This window comes from Paralichthys olivaceus, chromosome 21 (assembly GCF_024713975.1).
Source record: "Paralichthys olivaceus isolate ysfri-2021 chromosome 21, ASM2471397v2, whole genome shotgun sequence".
In the NCBI taxonomy this organism is placed as follows: Eukaryota; Metazoa; Chordata; class Actinopteri; order Pleuronectiformes; family Paralichthyidae; genus Paralichthys; species Paralichthys olivaceus.
Window position 1 is genome coordinate 15,398,138 of NC_091113.1, and position 24,189 is coordinate 15,422,326.

The 24,189-nt window shown below is 40.3% G+C and overlaps 2 protein-coding genes across 6 annotated transcripts in view; one reads left to right on the plus strand and one right to left on the minus strand.

Annotated features, from left to right (window-relative positions):
• Positions 1–2,326, minus strand: part of mprip (myosin phosphatase Rho interacting protein) — a 42,635-nt gene extending 40,309 nt beyond the window's left edge. For all 5 annotated transcript variants that reach the window (XM_069517351.1, XM_069517350.1, XM_069517347.1 and 2 more), the window contains exon 1: positions 1,339–2,326. In XM_069517351.1, the coding sequence (XP_069373452.1) occupies positions 1,339–1,461 (123 nt within the window). In that variant the 5' untranslated portion in view covers positions 1,462–2,326. The remainder of the gene's footprint in view (positions 1–1,338) is intronic.
• Positions 2,327–3,385: 1,059 nt separating this feature from the next.
• On the plus strand, positions 3,386–11,181 carry dhrs7cb (dehydrogenase/reductase (SDR family) member 7Cb). The gene is made up of 7 exons (XM_020082794.2): positions 3,386–3,547; positions 5,452–5,608; positions 6,045–6,157; positions 8,856–9,066; positions 9,150–9,242; positions 9,999–10,160; positions 10,389–11,181. The coding sequence occupies exons 2-7, from the start codon at positions 5,455–5,457 to the stop codon at positions 10,586–10,588; spliced, it is 933 nt and encodes a 310-aa protein (XP_019938353.1). The 5' UTR covers positions 3,386–3,547; positions 5,452–5,454; the 3' UTR covers positions 10,589–11,181.
• The last annotated feature ends 13,008 nt before the right edge of the window (positions 11,182–24,189 follow it).

A 24,189-nucleotide genomic window follows, 5' to 3' on the forward strand; every position in this document is an offset into this window, starting at 1 on the left:
ACTGTTTATGTGGTGTTACGTGCTAAAGAATTAGACCAGCAATGGACTGGTGAGTAGTCGTAACCAGTTCGAGGTCTGTCCAGATAGAATCCTTACAAAATCTGCTTGTGCAACTGAGCTCCCTGCTAACTGTTTGGATAGCTGACAGACTGCAGGCGTTTTCAAAAGCCTGTTGGCGCTGGAACAACAGTGATGAGCGAGGACTGATGGCGAATCACTCTCAGAGACCAGGGCAGTAAGCCTCTCTGGTTCCGGCTGTCGTCACTCGGGCTGTGTGAGAGAGTTTTCGCCGGGTCACAGGGAGATTAGAGGAAGTGATGTAACCATAAGCTGTCTATCCTGACTCAGGAGTCTCGCATCTGAAGGGTTAACCTGCAATAAACTAAGGGCGGCAAGTGATACACACACACGTGTAAAAGCAAGCACAGCGTGTGCCTCCACACACTCGCAGAAGAGAAGAAGATGCTGACGTTGCTGTTTGGCTCTTAAGCCATGTACAAGGGCGCATCTGGGCCTCATCGTCTGGGATCAATTACCGGATACAACAGAGTCTAAACTAATGATCTGAGAGAGAGAAAAGAGTGACTCAGAAAAACATGCCTTTAACATGATCCCCACTGCTGAGCCACACTTTATTCCTTTACTCTGCTCATCTATGCTGCTCTCCAGTCAGGTTCCCATTGACCCCCTGACACCCAGCACACAGCAAAAACAAACAACTGCAGATAAACAACAGCTGAAGTTTGCACAAGCCGTCACAGAGACCGAACTGGCAAGCAAATGTGACCACTGTAGGTAAAGGAAATCCAGAGGAATCCACTTTCACATTCACATAGATGGTTGTGTTGTTGTTTTAGCCAAAATAAACACACACCCACTTTCACCCCTTCATAGCTGTAATTACACTGTTGCTCAATAAGAGCTTTAAACTGTACTGTCTAATGGATATGCTGCTGGTCTTTACAACTCAACTTAGATATCGAAACGATTAAGGAGGCTGTGACTGAGCTGTAAAAGCCTGACATCGTAGGTAGAAAATGGAAGTGAGGCTCATGTCAGTCAGGCAGCTGGTCACACATCTGCCTGCCAGTGAGCTTGTACACTTTCAGAAGTTTGGCAGCAGCAGTATTTGTTTGAAAAAGAAAGGCTCTGGGCTACTAAAGATACTGATCTTAATGCTACTAATCTTCAGGGGTTGTACAAGTATACACGAACAAATGGACAGTCAGTCAATGTGCACTTGTACAACTCCTTCCATGACAGGACTCAGAGACATAATGTTAGTTGTTGGTAATGCTCGTCATCTTGGTTTTTAAAGCGTTGAATACATTTTCATACCTGGGTCAGATCCTGATCCGTCAGCAGATGCAGCTCCCGAGGTTTGAAGCAGTTCTGACATTTACTCTTGTTGAAGAAGTTCGCCTGGAATTTCCTACAGGGGTTTTCTTTTGCGGTAGACATTATACAAACTTCAGCTCTCTTCTCGGCAACAGTTTCTGTGGAGGTGGAGCTGTAATCCCGACGTGTTCCCGTGCGTCTCTTCTATCCCAACTTTGAACAAGCTCCAGCACTGCGACGCATTTCAAGCTTTAAACAGAAAAGACCTAAGTGGAGCTGCGGTGCTCGGAGACTAAGTTCAAATCAAACCCTCCTTTTGTCCATTGAGTTGTATCCAATTGCTGCTTCCCATTAAATAATTAGCTGCCATCCAGCCAGCCTCCTCATCACTCAGCCAGGGATGAATGCTTCTCAGTCCCTGGCCTGCGACCACAAAGCGGAGAGGCGAGAAAGCTGGCTAATATCCTGTTAGCTCGCCAGTGGGTTTCCAGATCAATAACGTGATGGCGTATGCCACAAAAATAACATTTGCACGCAGTGTTCGCCTTCACGCTCCGGGGCGATAGTGTCCATGGAGCGGCGACAGACTCCCGTGTGAAAGCACAGGACCCGGCAGAGAGCTGGCGGTGAGGCGGCAGGCTACTCTCCCGTTCGCAGCTCTCGGTCCATGCGAAGTTCACCCACTGCTGCTTTGCTAGGTTACGGTTAGCTCGGCTAGCTAGCTAATGAAAGCGTCTCCTGGCTGGCGTCTAGAACTTGGCTTTAACAAAATAAGAAGAAAAGGTCGGAAAACCCCAGCGGTCACAGAGCTATTCTCCCCAAAGAGAGTCACTGCATGCAGGGCGAGCCACTCTGCTCCACTTACGGTCGGCACGGGCAGGATTTAGGGTCTGCTTCCATAACTAGCCTGGTTAGCAGCGGTAGGTTTATTTTCTTCTCTCCCAGCGGAGCGAGGGAGGCGGACACAGATCTCACCAGATCCTGGAATTCCGCTGGGTTCTCGCGATAACTGCTCACTGTCGCCGCCCGCAGGCAGAACACAGTTACTGAGCTGGGGAGATGAAACTCAAAGAAAAATATGAAATTCATTTCACATATTATGTCAGTACGTAAACTTTAAGATGAATTATCAAAATTAAACGATTAAATTGCACTCCTGGATTATTTGACTGAGTAATGTGAATTCATATCACCTGCACTCCTGTTTACACTGTACATAAACTGTATATAGCCTGTATATTGTGTCAATAGCAATATGTGGTAGAATCATATCACTAATTCTGTATATATACCTACTACTGTAAGATATTTATTCACTGCTTAACATATACATATACTTTAGCATACTGTACCATATATTTATTCACTGTTTAAGCACTTCTGGTTGGATGCAAACTGCATTTTGTTGCTTTTACTTGTGACATGTGCAATGATAATAAAATTGAGTCTAATCTAATCTAATTAAAAAACAAAAATGTAGCTAAATAGACAGAAGTGCACATATATATTAAATATGATATTGATATAGCTGTTTAGATATTTGATACCCAAATATTAGAAGACATCCTGCATTCTGATTTAACTTCCCTAAAGCACAGAGGTTCAGAGGTGAAAGTAAAACACCACAATGTACAATTACTTCCATTGCAAGAAAAATGTTTACCTTCAAACTCTTATAATTGATAATGCCACTTCAACATTGTGGCTGGTCAAGCAGGAGTTAAGTGTAAGAGAGTAATATTAAAGTAAATATATCATATAAATCACATTTTATGTTTATATATAATGTTGTATTAATATGTGAACAGCTGCAGTTGGTTTTGGTGGAGTTGATAATGAGAGTTTTATACATCTATATAATGAAAATCTAATGATTTATCATACGTTTGTAAGAAAAAACTATTAAATATATACATATATCCTCCATCCCTTTATGCTGGCAACTTATTGGCAACAAGCTGGCAACAACGGAACGTGCCTCAGATGCTATTCATCACATATGAGTGTATAAATGGCTGACCCAAGCAGAGGCTATTATAAGCAGCAAGTTCCAGTGGACATCAGTAGGTCAGACACACGGACAGACAGAGGAAGAGAGCGGCATGCATGGACGAGGGACATAGAGGGAGGAGAAGAGCCCCTGTTACCTAACTAAAGCCAGAAAGAACAACCGCCAGTCCTGTTGAAGGATTAGCTCCTTGTCGGTGCTGTAAGTGAACCAAGAATAACACAGATTACCGGTGTGTGTGTCTGTTGTGTGGTTGCTATAGATGTGCTCTCGCAAGTACAAGTTGGCTAACCCACTGGGATCTGATCATGTCAGCCCCAACGCAGGGCTGAGCTTGGAGGGGTGGGTCCCAAGTGCCATCACAAATAATAGTTTTAATGTGGAATAGAGAGTTATCTCAATGTGGATTCTCAAGTAAAGTAGGACAAGTGGGGTCACCGATTGCTTATAAATATGAGCCTCCCCCATTTGACCTCCTTGGGGTATCTTATGACAATATCCTGGAGGTGACGCAGTGCAAGGCATCCTGTGGCGGCAGGATGGCCAGAATATATTTAGCTCTCCTCAAACTCACTTTACATGGTAAATAAAGTGGTACATGGTACAAATTTATACCCTTAGGACATTTACAACAGAAATCTAGCCACAGCCACTGAACATACAGGAACTTTTTGCTATGGTGGACTGAAGGTATCTTTTAATATGCTCTTACTGCCTTGTTTTAAGCTGTGTAATGGTTATAATGGTTTCCTTGTTGCTGGGGCTGACTCTCTGAGGAGGATAGTGAAGGCTAACAACCCATTTAAACACAATCATGAAGGTTAAACAGACAGAAACAGAAAATACATTGTCTACATATATATCAACATATTGGAAACTCCCCTATTCCAGGTCAGTTCCAGATTCAGATGAGGAAAGCAATACTCTTCTTGAGTTAACATATGAAGGGGGAAGTAGTAACTTAGCGTAGTGCAACAACTAAGCAGCAAAGATGCTTGGCCCTGTCCAAAGGTTATGCCTACTAGCAAGGTGTTAAAGCTCAGAAATTAACAGGTCCTATTCCATTTGATGAATACATTGGAAAAACTGTGTGTGAAAAAACACCAGTTTTTGTGCAAAAATGATCATTAGTGAGCAGACCTTAGGACACAACCGGCTGAGCTATTTGTTTTTGCTGGCCAACTTTAAGCCAAGCTATCTTAAGCTATGCTTTATATTTACTGTGTGAAAGCGAGAGTGCTATCAATCTTCTCATCAACACTTGGCAAGAAATAAAATGAGCACATTCTTCAAAATACATGGCTTTAAAATACAGAATCATAGTCCCAGCTTGTGAGTTGACCTATATATTTCTCTGATTTGACAAATATGTGTAAAGCAAAACTATTGAAATGCTGATATAGGCAGACCTTTGGACAGATTTAACCCAGTTGTTTTTTCTGGCTTTCTTAGAGCTAAGCTATGCTTTTTATTTACTGTCAGATGTGAGAGTGCTATCAATCATCTCATTGAACACTTGGTGACAAATTACATGAGCATATTCCACAATATGTCCAACCTGGACTTTAAAATACTAAATCGTTCAGTGCAGAGGTAGAAAGTTGACCTCATATATGTTTGTCTGATTTGACTCTTGTGTGGAGAGAGAGAGACATATTATACAGGGATGTGTGTAGTTTCATAGCCCGAGGCTTCCTCTCAGGAAGGTACTGTCTTACACACATGATTGCTTCTGACAGATAATGCTGATATCCACATTAAAGACTTTCCTGGGTTTTGATTGAATCCTGATAAAATCCACAACCAACCATTGATTTTACATTATTTAATCAATAGCAAATACAAAGGATTTATAGATAGAGAAACAAACATAGATTGTGGATTTCCTGCAGTCAAGTACTGGAGATTAGTTCTGCATTTACTTTCAATCCATGTAGTTGTTGTTGCTATCACTGTATTAGTTTACACCGATGAGCCACACCTTGGGAGACCTAAAACCTGATCTGAGCTGTCCCGTCAGCACAGACTGCTGGCTCCACTAATGCAGGTCACTAGGTCTGTTGCTGTTCCCCATACTGATTCTGTGCTCTCTGTTCTCTCTACAGAACATGGCCCTGCCCTTTGTGATGGCGTTGCCCTTGCTGATCATCGTGGCAGCAGGGGTGTACTACATCTACAATGAGGTCACGCACTTCATGTCCAAGTCCTTGGTGCGAAACAAAGTGGTGGTGATCACGGATGCTGTGTCCGGGGTGGGGACTGGTAAATGATCCTACTTTCTGTCTGTCCACAGAATGTCAGAAAAGCAGATTTCATGACATTTCAAGTGAATAGGACATTAGAGTATTGTGTTTCATTTGTTGTAATTATTAAATTGGTGTGTTCGATCATGAACTACTAAAACCAGACAATATTAGTGTCAATATGGAACATAGATTTTAGACAAAACCAGACCAGATGTTTCCCACAACTTCTAGTCTGTATCTGATATTTTGAGAGAATGGGTCTTTCCCTGTCTTATTGAATTAAATATAAGACACTTAGCAGCTGGTTAGCTTATACCAACATAGACAAATGGAAACTAGGAACTGGTTCAGCTTGCCACCAACCAGCCCCTCTGTTAATAGTGAACAAACATAGATGGTAAAGTTATTTCACATAAACATGTTTCCTTACTGTTTTTGTTCTGTCTGTTCAGAGTGTGCCCAGCTCTTCCATAAAGCCGGAGCCAGACTTATCCTGTGCGGGACGAGCTGGGATAAACTGGAGTCTCTGTTTGATTCTCTAACTGGTGACGCTGACCCCAGAGAGGTGAGAAAATCAAATGAGTCAAAACACTGACTTTAGATGCATTAGATTCATCATAAACATGTCGGACTCTGAGAAAACCCTTCCAACTAATACCCGTAGCCTTGTGGTGGCAAATTACAGTGCAGAGAAACAAATCTTTTCCAAAGTAGATGTAATGTCTACTAACACACACTGAATGCTACACAGTCCAGTTTTTATTAGCCATATCCCCAAAAATTCACTTAAATAGCCATTAAGACTAAACACACGATGCAGACATTATGTCGTAGGTTTAAAGTTTAAGCAAGAGAATGGATTTCTCATAACGACCCTGTGCTCTGTTGCCACCTTCCACATCAGCACTTCCTCCTCTGAGCAGCACAATAGCAGGATATCCTCTGTGACAAAACACTGTCCTCCCTGACTCTTCTGCACACAGGACACAACAGATGTGACTATCTGAGGAAAACACACACTCGTACAGTAGATAACAATGTCATCCAGTTTGTATAGTTATGGACTCACTGCTATTGATATTCTGCTATCATTTACATAAATTACATTGATTTCTCTTTTCCTTTGAGGGTGTTTTCCCTGTGATCATCATCAACTGGAGGTCTTAGCTCACTTACCTTTGTTGTTTCCAGGTGATTGTGTAGCACATGTATTTATTTATAGACAGAGACAATGCACAATAAAGTTATTGTGCCAGATATAGCTGAACGCCAGAGGCCACCAGCAGTGAGCACAGGTTGCAGATCTAAGAGACAACAGATGTGGTGAACTGAAAACTTGTACGATGATGAAAAATGTGCGAGATGTTTTCTGTTCTGATTTATGCTACTGCTTGTTAATTTAAGACCCTTTTTGTGTATTTAGAGAGATTACAGTAAATTAGAGAGCAGAGATCTATCATAAACTAGAAATATTGTGGGTTTTGATCAGCAACCTATACATACATCTACAGGCTATCAAAGCAAGCAGTAACAAGGCACTAGCCTTATTGAAGCACTTTTTTACCTACCATATTTTTTTCATAACGAAATTCAAATTCATACATGCAGTTTGTTTGCTTCCAAAATTATTAATTACAAGTCACAACATAGTGAAATTATAATTGATAGAAATAATAATAACAATGAGGAAAATAAATAATAATAATAATTTAAAAAAAACAATTTACCCTGTGAAAACATCTTATTAGCACCCATAGTCAAAGTTTTATTACTGCGTAACCTCCAGCATCTGTAGTAATTATGGCCGGAGCACAGGAGGAAGATAAGGAACTATGGCTGCAGCCACGCTGCAGGGCGAGAACACAGAAAGTAACCTAACTAGTATGAAGATATCAATAACAATGTAATTTTTGTTGTCTAGAGAAAAAGACCATAAGGAGCCAATATTAACTACTAAGCATGTCCATATGTGGTACCATGTGTTTTAAAGTGCCTTCAGGACAACACAATATAAATAGTGCAATGTCTTTGCTTATCTTGCTCTTCAGGACCAGCTCTACAACTCAAGATAACAAATCCATTAAAATGAACTAATGAGTATCATCTTCTTCTTCTTCTTTGGGTTTAAAGGCAGATGAGGCACCATTTGGCACAAAAACAAACTGTACTGTAAAGTGCTTTGAGTGGTCAGACTAGAAAAGTGCTATATAAATACAGACCATTTTCCATTTGCATTACCGCCATGTACAGTACACAGTCATTAGATATAATCGGTCTGGCTCTCTCAAACCTCGCTCCAATCATGTTCAGGGGGTTAGCTGCTGGACAGAAAATAATTATGATTGGCTCCATTGGGAACACACATTGCAATGATTTGTTGATGCATGCAGTGCTGCTCCTTCACTTAAACATCCCAAATTTTACATGGGAGACCAAGAAGAACAGTTAATGTGAAAAAAGGCATTTGTACAGTTAGATTTTAAGTTCTGCTTTTCTACTATTCTATTATTAAAGCTGCTGATTTATTCATCCCATGGATGAACATTAACCGCTACAACTTTACATGATCTGGACATTAGCCATAAAGTATTGCTTAATGGCTGTTTCATCTATTTTGAACTATCCTGGTTTGAACTACAATGATTGATGATACACTACATTTCATATCCTATCTATGCTGTGCCTTGCTGACTACTTACGTATTGTTGTGTACGTATATGTCACTTGATTCTTTGTTGTTGTGTACTTATGCTTCTTACACTCAGAAAGAAAGAGCAGTTCAATCCCACCTACATCCTGTTCTCACACTCACTATCTGAGAGCTGGCAGCCCTGTAATTCATAATATCCTGAGTAGTGAGTCTTGGCTAAGTTAAGCTAATCACCTGCTGGCTTATTTAGTGACCAGACACAAGAGGGGTGTCAGTGTCCACATTTTAAGTATCATCATAATATGAACTATCTTTACATAACATTCATTTATAAAACGTTTTTGTTGGAGTTGCAGTGATACACTGCTTTTACCTGCTATTACCATCATCTTGCCACTGCACCTTATCTACCTATTTATCTTGGGTTTTTTAAGTGCCCTTGTCCTATTCTGTGTTTTTATTTTTAATCTTTTCTACTTACATGAATGTAGAATATATGTATGAATGAAGTAATCTATCTATCTATAATCTATCTATCTAGTCAGATTGATGTTTCATGAACAGTACATATTGTCCACACATAGTTAAATAATACAGTCTTGTGTCGCACAAGACGTTTGCCCCCAAACTGGTGATCTTGGACTTCAGTGACATGGACAGCATGGAGGATGTGGTGGCTGAGGTGTTGGAGTGTTACGGCTGTGTGGACGTGCTGGTCTGTAACAGCAGCGTGAAGCTGAAAGCCCCTGTACAGAGCATCTCCCTGGAAATGGACAGAAACATCATGGACATCAACTATTTTGGCCCCAGCACTCTGGCCAAAGGTGAGCTGAACATTCCCGGGATCAGACTGTGACAATAAACTTTGTTCTGTTTTGAACGATCTCTCATATCTTCAATGTGGCAGGTGTTCTTCCAACAATGATCTCGAGACGATCGGGGCACATTTTGCTGGTGAATAGCATCCAAGGCAGACTGGCTATCCCATTCAGAAGTTCATGTGAGTTGTCACTGAAAGTTTCTTCGAAGTTGTCTTAACCATGTTTAGAATGTTGATTCACCTGAATTATTATTTCAAATGCATGAATTTGAGTTTGGGTGTTAAACCATACTGTATATAACCAACTGTATATAAATAATGAAGAACATGAATGGTCCAGTGGTCCAATTTGTGCGAATGACGTCAAGTGAAAATTTACCTTCACTTCATGTCTAAAAAATAACTTAAGAAAATGCATCATATGCAATATTTCTCAAATGCTATCTATATCAAATAACCATGAAACTATTGTGTTGAAAAGAAGTAAATATAACAAGTGACATTTAGTTAATCCTAGTAACGATACAATTCAAGTCTTCAACTACAATTGCTTTTAACCTTAAAAATAATCCCCATAGAATACAGGGCTATAAAACTATATATATATATATATATGAGTACCAAAAACTAAATTCCATTAACATCCACAGTGGGGTACAGTCATAGATGGATACCTTAAAGATAAATTAAAAGACGTGTTGTGTTCGCTCACTGTTCTCTTTAGGGCTTATAAATTCATAGACAGGAAGTGCTAACAACCCACCGAGGTTTCAGACATGGAGTTGTGTTCTCACAGGATTATGCAACAGACAGTATGGCGGTTCAGTGTTGTGAAAACCATTAGACAAAGTATGTCCTCTGCAATGTTTGGAATGTGGCTTCTTTACAACCAAGTCACACCTCTTTTGTGTTTGTGTGTGTATGCGTGTGTGTCAGATGCTGCATCTAAGCATGCTGCGCAGGCCTTCTTTGACTGCCTGCGGGCCGAAGTGGAGGAGTATGGCATCATTGTCAGCACCATAAGTCACACCTTCATCAATGCCTCCGACCTGCCGCCTGTCGAGGAGCCCGCCCCCAAACAAAACGCCCTGGCTGCATGTGAGTAGATCAGCTGAGTTTACTGAGGGGGTCCTCAAATGTGAGGCGGCGTTACTTTTGTGTTTTTGATGATGAAACATGAACAGAGGTGAATGTTTCTTCGCTGATGATGAGCAGTTTACTTGTGGTGCAGCGGAAACGACTGCACAATCTAGTTTTAAATGTTTGGAATGCTCATTTTTTGTATTATCAAATCTATTAAATCTAAATCTATCTGCTCCTCCACAGTTATTGCTAAGCAGATGACCCATGGTTTGCGCCCGTCAGTCCTGGCCAACGAGGTTATGCAAACGGTAAACAGAAAGAGGAAGGAGGTCGTGCTGGCCCACCCCATCCCCAGGGTGGCCCTCTACCTCCGCTCCCTTTTTCCCCCTTTCCTCTTTGCTGTGCTGGCTGCTGGAGTGAAGGACTCGGTGTTGGCTGGGTAGATTCAGGAGAAAGGCTGAGAGGATAAATGGAATCAGAGATGTGAGACAAAGGAGGAGTTGTTGTTTGGAAATGGTAGATGTGTAATAGTATGTAGTTGACACAAAGCTGGACGACTAACAGGGCAAAGCAGACAACTGCCCTGAGGTGCTAGTCTCTCTGGGACTGAAGCTTCCAGATTGAACTTCTGGAAATTTGTTTGTGGCAATTCAATTAATAGTTGAATATATATTTGTTAATACTACTTAAACCTGTTTACTTAGTAATTTTGTTTCAGAAAAAATACATGTACATACAGTACATGTCGCCCTCATGTTTATCAACTGGTAGGACAGAAAATGATGCTTATCAATGCAACATCCAGTGTATCAGTGTCAGTATAATCGCCACCTATACCTCCAATATCAAAATTAAACATATAATGAAATGTACGCTTAATGACAAATTCATCATAAACTAAAATAACAACCACACAGGTAGAATTCATGACTGTTGCTTTGTGCTCTGTTTGATTACAACTGTGTACCTTATAAAGACTGAAACACTTTAATGTTTGTTCAAACAGCAAAAAATAAAATCAAACTACATAACTTAATTGATTGATGTATTTTCTGCATCTCTTTATTGCATTTAAAGAAAGTCAATGTAATCTGATTTATTGTCACAGAAGAGAACAGCAAACAAATGAGGTCGGCGTTTTATGTCTTGTCATGTGTATAAGTTCTTCACCTGGTCACATTTACAGATGTGTGTGTGTCATTTTTCAGGATGTCCACCTTTGGATGTAAGATTTTTCTTTTTTAAATGAAAATAAATAAGTGAATATCTGTCATCAAAACAAAAAATCTGCCCATGAAATAATATATATTGTTTAAATGGAAGTGCCTAACATCATGCTGATCTTCAGATGTTTCAGTGCACACCAGAGTGTGCTTCTCTATATTTCCTCTAGTGGGCGGCAACACATAGCTATTAATGAGTGGTTTATGATGCTGATGAATTTCGCCTTTACAGACCTCTTTTCTTTTCTCATCGAGCAGTTCATGTGGTGCAAAAAGTATTTGTTGAAATATGAATTCACTCCTATAATTAGTGAATAATTAAATGTGCAATGATGAAAGATGATTTTCTCTGCAATTTGCGATTACATATACATATATATATATATGTATACATATAAATATAAATTATAGATGTATACATATTTATATTCATATATTTGGTTTTTATATTCATCTTTAGCTCAGCAATTTTGTCTTGAAACAGTTAATTTCACCACAACAAATGCTGCACGTTCGCTGAGCTTTGATGTTTACACAGATGCAATCCATCCAGTTACATGTCACTCATAGATTTATTGCTCTCATCACTTCAGGGCTGGAGGGCAGGAGCTTCTGCCTGCCTGGTATTATCTTGTGAGGATTACTCTGGTGGGATCAATGCTCTGAATATGATGCACAGTATATCCTGTTGGTGAACGCACCAAAACAACACATTTGGCACATTATATGAAAAAATAAAGCCTAATCCAAACCAGCTCTGTGACAGAAGTGCTTTTTTGTGACGACTGTTATGTAAATGAGAAATAAATTCAGTGTCTGGCCCAAGCATTGTGTGTGTGTGTGTCTGTGTGTGTGTGTGTGTGTGTGTGTGTGTGTGTGTGTGTGTGTGTGTGTGTGTGTGTGTGTGAGACCACTGCCGTCAAGTCCAGCTGGTATGCGTGAGTCTGTCCTCCAGGTCACTCTCCTCTGGGGAGTTCAACATCTTTTGTCTCCGGGGCCTCCGGACAGGAATGTGCCGCTAATGTTCACATGAATAAATGCAGCTCTGTGACATTTCCACTTGTCAAACAGGAAGGATTTCTTCAGAGCACTCAGCTGGACGCTCCAAATTGGCATTTTGATCAGACAGATTTACATATGTCACCCAGATCATGTATGTTTCATCGCGTAGGATGGAGGTTAGCCTGCATATGAATAATTGTCTCAGCAGATCTTGCCGAGATTCCACGATCAGCATGTTAGATTATATCAGCTATGAAATTGTCAGATGTATTTCTGCTGAAAGGTAAATCAAGCAGAGATGCGTGGAGGTGTTCAGTAATATCTGTGAATGATCTAAGCCTAATAGTTTCTCTCAATCATCTGTCTGGGTGAGCAATATGTTGATAAGGCCCAGACGATGGCGAGATGACTGTCCTGAAGCCATATTCAGAGTGATGCATCCTGAATGTGAGGCATGATGAGAATCCCCTCACAGGGACGTGTGCCGCTCAGAAATGGTCTTTCCATGAGCGAGGTGATCACCCTTATCAATTTTTAAAGCCCAGGTTATTGACACTAACCTGACTTATGGAGGTTATGCAGAGGCCATGGTAATGATTCCCTAAGCTTTCACATACGACACCAGAGGGACTGGCTCTTATTTTAAAATATTGGTGGATGGACTATGTTATGGCTGCAACGAGTATTACAGTAATGTTGGCACTCTGGTGTTTCTTTTTGTCTATCTGTCATCTCCCTGCATGTTTGTGTTCTGGTCCTTTGTGTAACTGTAAAGTAAAAAAAAAAAACAAGTATCCTAAAGCAGTCAGAAAGGTAAACATATGAATCAGTACATTACTGGCCCAGACTGGTCTTTCATTAAATCCATATCAAATATCGAAATGGAAAAGAGCAAAAAGAACAAAAATATCTTCAAAAACACACGAAATTCTATTTTCTTTCAACATTTTGTGAATGTATTTACTCAGTGATTGGTCACGTAAACAAAGCCGGCCTGAGGCACAAGTAGAATTAAAAGCTACCACTGTGTCAGGGGTCACACAGAAAAACATGAACATGGGAAAAAGGGAATTGCTTTGCTTTGTTCATTTAAATTTAATGTCAGTGTAATACAAGATTCAAGATTCAAGATTCAAGGGTTTATTGTCATATGCACGACAGTCTCAGGCTCTCCTCGAGCCATGCTCAGAAAATTATGCAAGGAAAACAAACAAAATACAATATTAAAAATTAAATACAATATATAAACTAACAATAACCTTAAGTATTAAAAAAATATGCAATTTCAAAAAAGTGTTACCGCCCGGTCTCGAACCGGGGGCCTGTTGATAACCACTACACTACGGAAACTTAGGACAAAATTTAGCACATCGTTTTTGTATTTTTACGGTACTGTCACTGCCATGGAGCGGAACGAAGCTTGAAAGCGTTGTATTAACGTCATATATTAACTTATATATTTAAATCTTACCTGGTTAATCTGCAGTGAAGATCTTTTAGTCAATGCTTTTCATAAAATGGAACAGCACGTGTGTTGGGGGGCTATTTCAGAGGTCAGTTAAGCATCAACACAAACAGACCCATGTTCACAATACACAATACACACAACTAGTGTGAAGCCAATGGGTTGAACAGTTCAGGAGATGTGTGTTCCACATACAGACACACAATGAGACGTTTGTGGAGTTAGACAATCGATCAAAGAAACAATTCCTCACAAACTATTCTCTCAAATATTGCATGCTAAAAAGAAAGCCAATTGAAACTGCATGAACTACACACTGAATAGAAGTATGCAGACCTGTCCTCGGAACACTATACAGAATTAAACTAGTCTTTAAGGCATAATCTTAGCATCACATGTCATCTTGAGAGGGGGATTCTTTTTATAAATCTTAGAAGTCTTCCTAATCCCTCAGTCTTGTTTGGTTTAAAGATTACATATATTTAATCTTAAAGAGAAAGTTTGCCTTAATCTCCCATAAATCCCATAGTGCACTGCTTCTCACATCCCTCCACTTTCTCACAGGCACACAACAGTCTCCGCACGGATAAGACTGCACTGTCACAAATGAGAAAGTTCGAATATTTAATCCCTCAATTTTCTTTCTATTGGACACAAAAGCATTATAATGTTTCTCATGACCCTCAAATCAAGAGGGACCACACATATAATTATGTTACGAGCGGATGTTGGAGAGGGATTTAAATCAGTGCAAACTACAGGGAATAGGCATTATACAGTTGGCCCGGGTGAAATCCTTTATGTGCAAATGAATCAAAAGCCAAATTGAAGCGGGAATCCCTAGTCTGTGCACTGATAATAGATTTGGATCATTTTGATAATGGCAGAGTTTATCTGTTCTTTTTGGGAGTTTGATTCCGACCATTAGTATCAGCTCTGTGTTGGAGCGTCAGTGTGTCACAGCCCTTATTGATCAGACTGGGACTAACTGGAGATGTTAATAAAGTTCGAGTCACGGTATTGATTGTCTGTTATTATCAGTCAATGTATCGGGTGGTAAGTCAATGTTCAATGTCAGGCGCTGGGCTGATGTGTGGGGCTTTATTGCTACCCTTGTAAATAACCACGTCTTGCTTTCGGTTACGCACAAAGGAAGTTTTATTTAAATCCATAGACAAAGACAAAGAAAGAATCAGGGACTATTATGGCTGGAGCCACAAACCTCCAGGGAATGAATGTTTACTTGTCTAAAGAATGAGACACTGATTGCCATGATTCGAAAAGAAACACATATCTGTTCTGCCTTTAAATCATAAATATTTGCACATCAACATAGCATAAGTATTTCAAATAATTATCAGCCAATTTTAAATTGTCTAACTTCATCATGATATAAAAACATCAAAAATTAACCAAAAACCCTTGATTTGTAGAACAGGGTTAAGGTTGTTCAAAAGACACATGGTAGACATCAATTTACATTCAATCTATGTTCTAAGTATGTGGAAACAAAGAGGAAAAAGGCTTCATGGTGACCTGTATTTACAAGGTAGGAGCAGGGTACTACCAGTATTCTGCTTCTTCCCTTCTTCCCTTCTTGTGGAAAGGAGGGGATGTATTTGCAGTCTCACAGGGACCAATGCTATGTTATTTCATAAAGGGTTAATATGGGATATATGATCACAAATAGCCTGTATGATAATATATCATTTCAGGCTTTGAGCATGCAGTCAATGTGCTTTATTTTGTCTCAACAAACTTCATTAAATATCCTTCATAAAATAAACAGAGTAAATTAAAACAAAATTAAATAAAAGGAAGCTTTTAAATGTATTAACTGTTGCATCTATTCGTGAAACTACAGCATTCAAATAGAACAAACTCAACAGCGGCAAAACAAAAAGCAGAGACAAGGAGGAAGAAATTAAATCTGACACGCTGCATGTGCACAGATTTCAACTAAATTGCAGAATAATGCAAACTGTGACAGTCTGCAACATGATATCAGTGTTCATGAGCCCTGACCAAGTTGCTAAGCTCCGGTGTATTGAGTTCTGATGAGCCATCCCACTTTGTGCATATTATATGAGAGCTATGGGAATCTAAATGCAACAATATTGACACTGTGCAATTAGAGTGGGGTCATTAGGTCTGCTGCTATTTTAGAGGAGGAGAAAAGGAGTTGCATCACTGGAATCCTGCCTGGTTGGGAGGTGGAAAACACACACAAGCAAATAAACTCAAACACACGCACGCACGCGCGCGCACACACCTCTCTCTGCTTCTCATCTAAATTAGAGGGGGGTCATAATGGAAGGAGGGGGTTTCTAATGAAACAGAAGGGGCACCGAGCGAGCAGGGATTTCTAAAGCCTGCCGTCAAAGCCTTGACCCCGAGCTCAGCTCCTCACCTTCTTGGTCTCCTTAGGCCACCATATCCTGACCAAGCAAGGATTCAGGAGATGTAGAAGCTTTTCAAAGGACTTGATTGGATTTTTCTCTGTGAAAGGGGAAAATAAAAAACCCTCAACACGAGGAACGTGCCTCTCAGTTCTTTGCTTCACAATGAAGAAGAAGCCTGCATGTGTGCTCCAGCATGGATATCTCCTCCAAAGGATCACATCCTCTGGATTTCCTGGAATAACCTAAGCTGTGTTTAAAGACAAGAGACATTAATGCACACACACACATGCTCACTTCAATTTAGATATGTGATGCTCAGTCACACATTGTAAAACTGCTTTAATCCCAGTCACTTTTTTTACATTTGTGATTTTTTAAAATGTTGATATTAAAATGTGCTGCATAAAACAATAACATCAGTAAAACAAGAGACTGCCTCCGAGGACAAAATGATGAAACATAATGATGAGTGAAACATAAAATCAGTGTCACCAGGAACATAGAAACATTTACAAAACAGGTTCAACAGTGCACCAAAGCGGAAATAGGTTTTATGCACTAATGAGGGTAGCCATGCTAACTAGCTGCTAGTCACCCTGCAGGGCCTCTGAATGGATGCTCCACTCAGGCCTCAATTTTAAGTTTTACAAACATGCCAGGGAAAGATTAGGGGGGTTCCACTCCTACCTCGATTGGTCAGGAGCTCCGGAGTCAGAACAAAAATAACAGGAGCGAAAGGTGCCTCGTACCAGAACATCCAGACCAACAGACCAGAATTTTGATCTGGTCTGGATCAAACTCAACCATGTTAAGGTTTGTTTGCAGTGTGAAAACATTTTTCAGACTTTCAGACCAATCTCAGGAAGTGGAGACATCATTAAACAATAGAAGAAGAAAAAGAGGTGGGAGGAGTTGTAGCTTGCAGTCTTCATCTCCCTTAATATGTTTGAACAACAAAGATGTTCATTTCAAACTTGAGCCGATTACTGTGCTGGTAGTAAAACCATAATGATATTACAGTGGAAAGGAAATTAACAAAATGAACCACTTCAATCTTTTTCTCCATTCAAACATAAAGACTACACCTGCCGAACTGAAGAGACGCTGACATCAGACACACGTCCGTCTACAAATCAATCAATGTCAAGTATAGGTGGACTCAGCCAGTGTAGGCGATGATGTGAGGAAGTATGTATGTCTTAATAAAGTCTTTAGTTCGTTCTTTAAATTAAAATATGAAACCTCTTCACATTCTCACTTGGTCCTTGTTTAATTTGTTTTGCTGACCTGTCTCTTCTGGACTCTCTCTCTCGGGTCCTACCAGGAACTGTATATACAGACTCGAGAGCAAAAGTTCAGGAGGTGCAGAGGGGGATATGGATGGAAGGGGGGGGGGGAAAGGACAGAAGAAGGAATCCTAATTGCCTGTTAAGAAGACTTTTGTTCTGTTGCACAGGACTGACAGCATGTTTCTTTATCTACGCGCTTAAAGCTCCAGTGTGTGTCTTTGTGTGAGTGTGTGTGTGTGTGTGTGTCTTTTACATGGCCACTAACAGGTCTTGGATCAGTGGTTATGAAAAGAGCGGCTGGTAACCGTTGTGTTTATGCTGGGGGAACTCTGCCCTTTGATTGGCTGGCTGGAGTTGTGCTTCAGGCAGGATGCGTTATTTTGGATTTGTGAATGAAGTCCATGTGGGCTGTTGGGTAATCTTTGTAAAGAGTTACTGGGACCCCTGTCCAATGGAGTGCAGAACGTGGCCTCTGCTGTGTACATGTGCTCCCATTCACCACGCTGGTATTCAGCAGGTTTCTTCATGGTTTGGGAAAATATCTTAATAGGTTTCAAAAGGTGTTTTCAACATGTTTCTCACACTTGTTAGCTTTTCTATACATAACAAGCACTTCCCATTGAGCAGTACTTCTAAAGACCTCAAGAAAAAACTTCTAGCCTTTGGGATGTCCTCACAGAATATGCATCAAAATTATTTTTTACTTGGAATTGAATATTGTGCTTGGTGTCTGTTTGTCTACTTGAGTCACAGGTGGTGATGTCAGTTGAATTCAACACTACACTAGTACAGCTGTTTAGGAGGTTTTTATTGTCTATCATTACTGTATGTTCTTCTGCCCGTGGTTATGCTTTACTTCAGAATTATCCTTTGTCATCAGTGAGTCCTCACTGTAGAAGCAGTTCTACAATATCACTTTTTATTGTTTGTGTGCTGGATGTTGTGTGCAGAGCTTTTTATTACCAGTCTATGGTGCAGGGTGAAGTTAGAAAACTTTGTGTGCCTCCTACCTGGTTTGTCTGCAATAAAGATTTTAAGGTCAATGCTTTTAAGAAAATGAAACTGAAACTGCTCATTTCTTATTGCTTATAATTGTGTATGTATTTGGCTCTTACGTAAGTTTGAATGATTTACTTTTATTTCAACTATTTCAGAGAAATGAAAGCTCTGTAATTCAGCTCGACATAAAGCATTTCCGGAAAAAAACAAATGAACCAAAGAGGAAGTGGATGAATGAAAGAGTGTGTATGAATGTTGTTGACATGATGGAGATCACAACCAGTGGCTCCTGTGAATGTCTGTCAAAAAAAAAACGAATTATCAAAATGATCTTGCAGTAATTTGGACCCATAGTTTGACCCAGTTGTTGACTGCTACTGTAGCTTGTCCAAGGATGTAGAATAAGACATTGTTAACTGGATACACAGACTGAAGGCACACTGCCCAACCCCCACTGACTGCTTTTGTTCATATTGAATGCATCACATGTCCAAATAGCACCGACTTTGACACTGCACTCTTCTGGGCCATTAATAAATTCCACATGCCAAGTGTAAAGTTGATCAGATGAGCTGTTGTTCCACATACAGACGTTTGTGGAATTATTAGGTGGATAACACAACTATTACCAGATATCATTCTAATAAAATGGTTATATTTAACTTAACAATACAACAAGGGGAAAATCAGTATCTTTAGTTTTATCTTTATCTTAGTTGTTCCTATTTCATCATTAATAATTTGGCTGTGTAGCAGGCTGTTTCCAGTGAGGTCAGTGTGTGTGGTGCAGTGGTCATTTGGTTAATTTTACATACTTCTCATACACATGTATGTATTCTTTTATTTGAACAAATAAGCAATTGACTGTGTTTTGGTTGCATATAGGGGAGCATGTATTTCAAATGTGATGTATCAGCCTATTTCCATTTGATGTATTCAGGATTGTTATCAGTCCTGAAGGAGGAAGGGCCATTGCAGTCACCTCAGGGACATTGGTAGAAGCTGTGCTAGACTCAGGGGACTCTGGGATCGATGGAGGAACTGCAGGCTGTGATCTCCTCTGCTCAGCTGAAATAATGGCAAACTGCCTTGGTCTCTGTGGGAGTATTAGAGTATGTAGATAATGGCAGGGCAGGCTTTGAGTAGCTTAGATAGCCCTTAAGATCATGACCACTGTTAAAGAAAATCATACAGAAAATGTACAACAACACTGCTCCTACAATTACATAATTTTGTCTAAAATGGCTACATATCTTTTATGTTTATGAACAATCCTAAGACTTTATTTACTCTTTTTCTTGATGGAGAAGAAAGCAAATATTGGCAGGTTGGGATTTGAGCTATGCAAATGTTTCTCTGAGGCAAAGCTGCTTTGGAGACAGGAATCATTGTGGTATGGTTGAGTTGTGTATTCACACAGTTTTGTGTAGCCACACTTTCTCTCACTTTCGTCCTCCAAAATGCAGTAGTAATACTCTGACAGGAGCTCTCGAGCCTTTAGAGTACTTTATTTATAGCTTCACTGCTAATAATTGAGAGCAAGTTGTTGATGAGAAACCAGATAATACTACAAGTTGAGTTTCATAATATTATTGCAGATAATCTCTCCCATTTTACCTGCAGTTAACTGACAGACAATAAAGACAGCAATGGTAAACATAGTGTTGACCCCAGACACCTTCTGTCATTGATTAAAAGTGATTCTTTATAGAGACAGTGTGTAAATGGTCCCCCACCTATTAGACTGTGTGTGTGTGTGTGTGTGTGTGTGTTTGTGAGTCTGTTTATTGTGAACACAAGAGCAGTGTCTCACTGTCCGTGTCCATTAGGTGGGAGCAGCATATGTTACAGCTCAGTTGGCCTCTGTCTCAGTGGGAATACACTCCCCCTACAGCTGGCATCCACAGGGGAACACACACACACACACACACTTAGAGAAACCATGAGGAAAAGATTTATGTATAAAGCTGTCCTTCGTGCTTAACTCCTTTACAAAATGGGATTATGTTATATTTCACTTTATAATGAGGAGTCATGTGGTGTCGTGTGGAATTGGGGACACTTAAACACATCAAAAACTGTTAAAAAGCTCATTGTTTTCTTGTCCTCATCAAAATAAAAGTTAATTATAGGCTTTACATTCACACCAATCAAGGAAATGAAAGAGAGGCTTTAGATTACTTTCGTCAGCAAAGTCAAATATGTCGTACATTTCTTACACTCATTCTACTCAATCTACTTTGCAGACCAAATAATACAATAAGGTCACCTGTGTGGACAAATCCACATGAATTGAAAGAATAGCAAATTACAACATTACCTACTGAAGCCATCTTGACAGTGCTTACCTTTTAGGGGATGTTATGTCCATGCTAAAATTATTAGCTGTGCTAATCAATTAGAATATCACTCACAATCAGTGGACTCAATTAGTGTCATTTACAACGGCGCTAACAAGCTTGCTGACAGATAACAGGACAATCTCCTAGGTTTTCTCTGGTCAACACCCACTTCTGACCAGACAATCTCCTGCTGTGTCGCTTGTGTGTGACAGGAAAACTCCAGAAAAAGTCTGACCTAATTGTGCGTACATTCTCCAGAGTTCATGTCAGAATTCAGATTGCGTCAACACGCTTTTACAGCCAAAAGATATTCGGATGGTGTGAGACCAGGCCTTAAAACTGTACTGATGCGAAACAAAAACACTCAAACACTTTAGTAGAAGTGGGTTTTACAAAACAGTGGGTAGATGGCCATATTATGCTAACACTAACTACCGAATGACACACGTCCACCTGGTGTTCCCTGTGTATGGTCCCTTGTGTGTACTTTAATGTCACCATATGTGTGTCTCCTTTTAAGGGCCAATGAGCTAGAGGTGCCAAGATCCAGCTGATGAAAAGGGTCATCAGTCTCTACTTGCTGCCATCAGTACCACAGTCAGGGTAAAAAGAGGAGAGGGGAAGGGAACTTTGGTGTTTGGGGGGTTGTGGACAACATTTGGGTTGAAATGTAGACTTGGGATGGCATTGAATGGGCACTACTGTCACCTGAATCACAAATGGGAGCTGTAGAAAAATACGTTTAGGAAGCTGACATGGTCCCGATTTTAGGCAATTTTTCAGCAGCATGCACAAAATGCCACTTTGTCATGAAATGACTCATCAAATATTGTGACATTAGTGGACCTCAAATGTAATGTGAGGGGAATAGCTCATTGTAGTAGGGCTCCTGGTGTCTAAATTTGATGAAAGGTAGGTAAACACATTAAGGTTGTAATCCTGTTTGAGATTGGGGGTCAAAGGTTTGCTAATCTAGTGTAGGAAAAACCTAATCCCTACTGTAGTGCAGCCATGCATGAGAAATTTTGATTAAACATACCCTACTTCCGTAATCTGACACATTACTATGGGCTAATATCCAGTATGATTTCTTTGTGTTCTGTGCTCTTACTGGAAAAACACTGTCAGATGGAAAGTTAATGGGTCACTTGAAGCAAATAAATGAATGATAATGAATTTGAACAAAAGGCCCATTGTTTAAATATGTAAACGCACATAAATCCAAACAATCCAAAATGTTAAATCAATTCATACTCATGACAAAGTCTGTTTTTATTGTAATCAAATGAAAGCCTGGAGACAGAGAGAGAGAAAGCACATTATTATTTGAACAAATCCATGAGCGCTGTGTAGGATTAATTTTTTTCGATTGTTAGCCGTGGAATGAGAAAAGTAAACAGCGTCGGCTCCATTGATACATCTATTAGGTGTGATGAGAGACGAGCTTGTAAATTTTACAAACGCACCCCCGTGGACTCACTTTCATAAGGAAGGGGTCATTGTTTTTCCATGAGAGCAGGTTTTTATAAATGTCGAAACAGGAAACTGGATGGGATTACTCCCATATTGCCATACTCTCTCTCTGTCTTTAATCCCCTTGCAGAGATATCCCTGTACAAACCCTGGATAACAGATTTATCTGGGATAACGTCTATGTCGTTACATAGTCACCCCTCCTCTCTGAGGCCAAGGGGAGCAATAATCCGTCTCTTTTTACAATGACGATGTTAAACAATGCGAGCAGATGTGTCTGGGAGCCTGTGGAAATGAGGACAGGCTTTCCAGCAGGTAGTCTTAATCTCTCTTTTCCTGATCTGTCCTACGCACTCACTCACTTTATCTTCTCTGCACTCTGTGCCTCTCAGTGCCAGGATATTAACCTGTTGTCTATGGCAGTTAGAGTCCGGCGGCGGGGCTCAGAGAGGCTGGTTGCGATCAGCTATGTGTGTGTTGGTGAGCATTCAGGCATTTATGTACAATTACTCTTGTTTGGGTGTAATTATATATTTTGATGACAGAAAACTGTGCAGAAAAAATAATCATAGCGCTGGTTCTTCTTGTAAAAGCCCGATCAATATGGAACGTGAGGTGTTCATGCTTCAGCTGACTGCAGACGGGTCAATACAAAAATGCATCGAGAAGCAGGGAGAGGCTCTTTGCAATTACAATTCATTATTTTTCCATTAGGATCCATAGAGAAACACAGAGAAGAACGAGTCATGTGGCACCTGCAGGCTCGTTGCATCCTCTGAACGAACTGTACACATTGTCCGTCCTTCCATGCGAAGAAACCCTCATCCCTTCTACTGTGTTAATCTTGTAACTTAAAGGGGTTAGAGGGTGTGCCTCAGCTGATTAGCCCAGCTAGGCTGCATTGTGGAGATGAAGCCATGCTAATAGTGGCGTTGGCACCAGCAGAAGGGCATTAGGGAAGATTAGGGTCAGCCAAGCAAACCTTTTATACACCCCTGACTGTTCCCAAGCTCTTGAAGAGATATGACAAACCACAACCTCTGAGCAAGGCCGTGGAAAATCAAGATGTAATGAGGTAAACAGGTCAGTTTGGAGAGTTAGTCCCCTCCAACTAGGTTGTACAGTGTGTTGTCCAGCCACAGCTTGAGACCAAGTGTTTCACATGGCCATGGTTGAGAACAAGGCAAGTGGCTATAACTTTCTTTCTAAAAGAAATGTGTCCTTGTCGACTTCAATTTCACCAATTCAGATAATGGTGCACACTTTCCGGTCTTGAAAAATTCATGGTGTTGAACTCCATTGTACCCATGAAGTTGGTTGAAACCTTCCTGCTTCTTTAGAAGTGCTGCTCAGTTTGTCGTAGCTTTGGAAATCAGCAACCTCCAAACTTCTCTGATTGTTGGAAACAAGGGGCTGTTTGCCCAACAACTCCTGAAGCACTCCCTGACCGACAATACAAGTAACCCCTAACCATTCTGTCTCACCTCCTTTATTTATTCTTTACACAACTGTCTCTGTCATTTTCACATCTACAGCTGAACTCCATGGATGCCTTCCAGTGTGCACCATTACCTCTCATTACCCTCTCCTTGATGGACGTCTTATTACCCCACCTTCAAGTCAGACCATTCGAAGCACCCGATCACTTTTGCCTTTGGTGGTCAGACAACTCATTGTACAAACTTTTCTAAACTGGTCCTAACTTTCCAAGTGTTCAAAATTGAATTACAACCTTCCTGTTTCTTCTTAGAATTAAACCATTGTTAATTTTTTATGACTGAAGAATCAGATATTCAACTGCAAGCCCATTCAAACCTTGAACTCCAGCTGCCTCTCTACTGTTGTCGCT

What these genes read in the sequence shown, in the direction of transcription:
- dhrs7cb (XM_020082794.2), top strand. Translation starts at nt 5,455, where the DNA reads ATGGCCCTGCCCTTTGTGATGGCGTTGCCCTTGCTGATCATCGTGGCA. An exon ending in GTGACGCTGACCCCAGAGAG is followed by an intron (nt 6,158 to 8,855) that starts GTGAGAAAATCA and finishes GTGTCGCACAAG; the next exon opens with ACGTTTGCCCCCAAACTGGT. An exon ending in CCCCAGCACTCTGGCCAAAG is followed by an intron (nt 9,067 to 9,149) that starts GTGAGCTGAACA and finishes TCAATGTGGCAG; the next exon opens with GTGTTCTTCCAACAATGATC.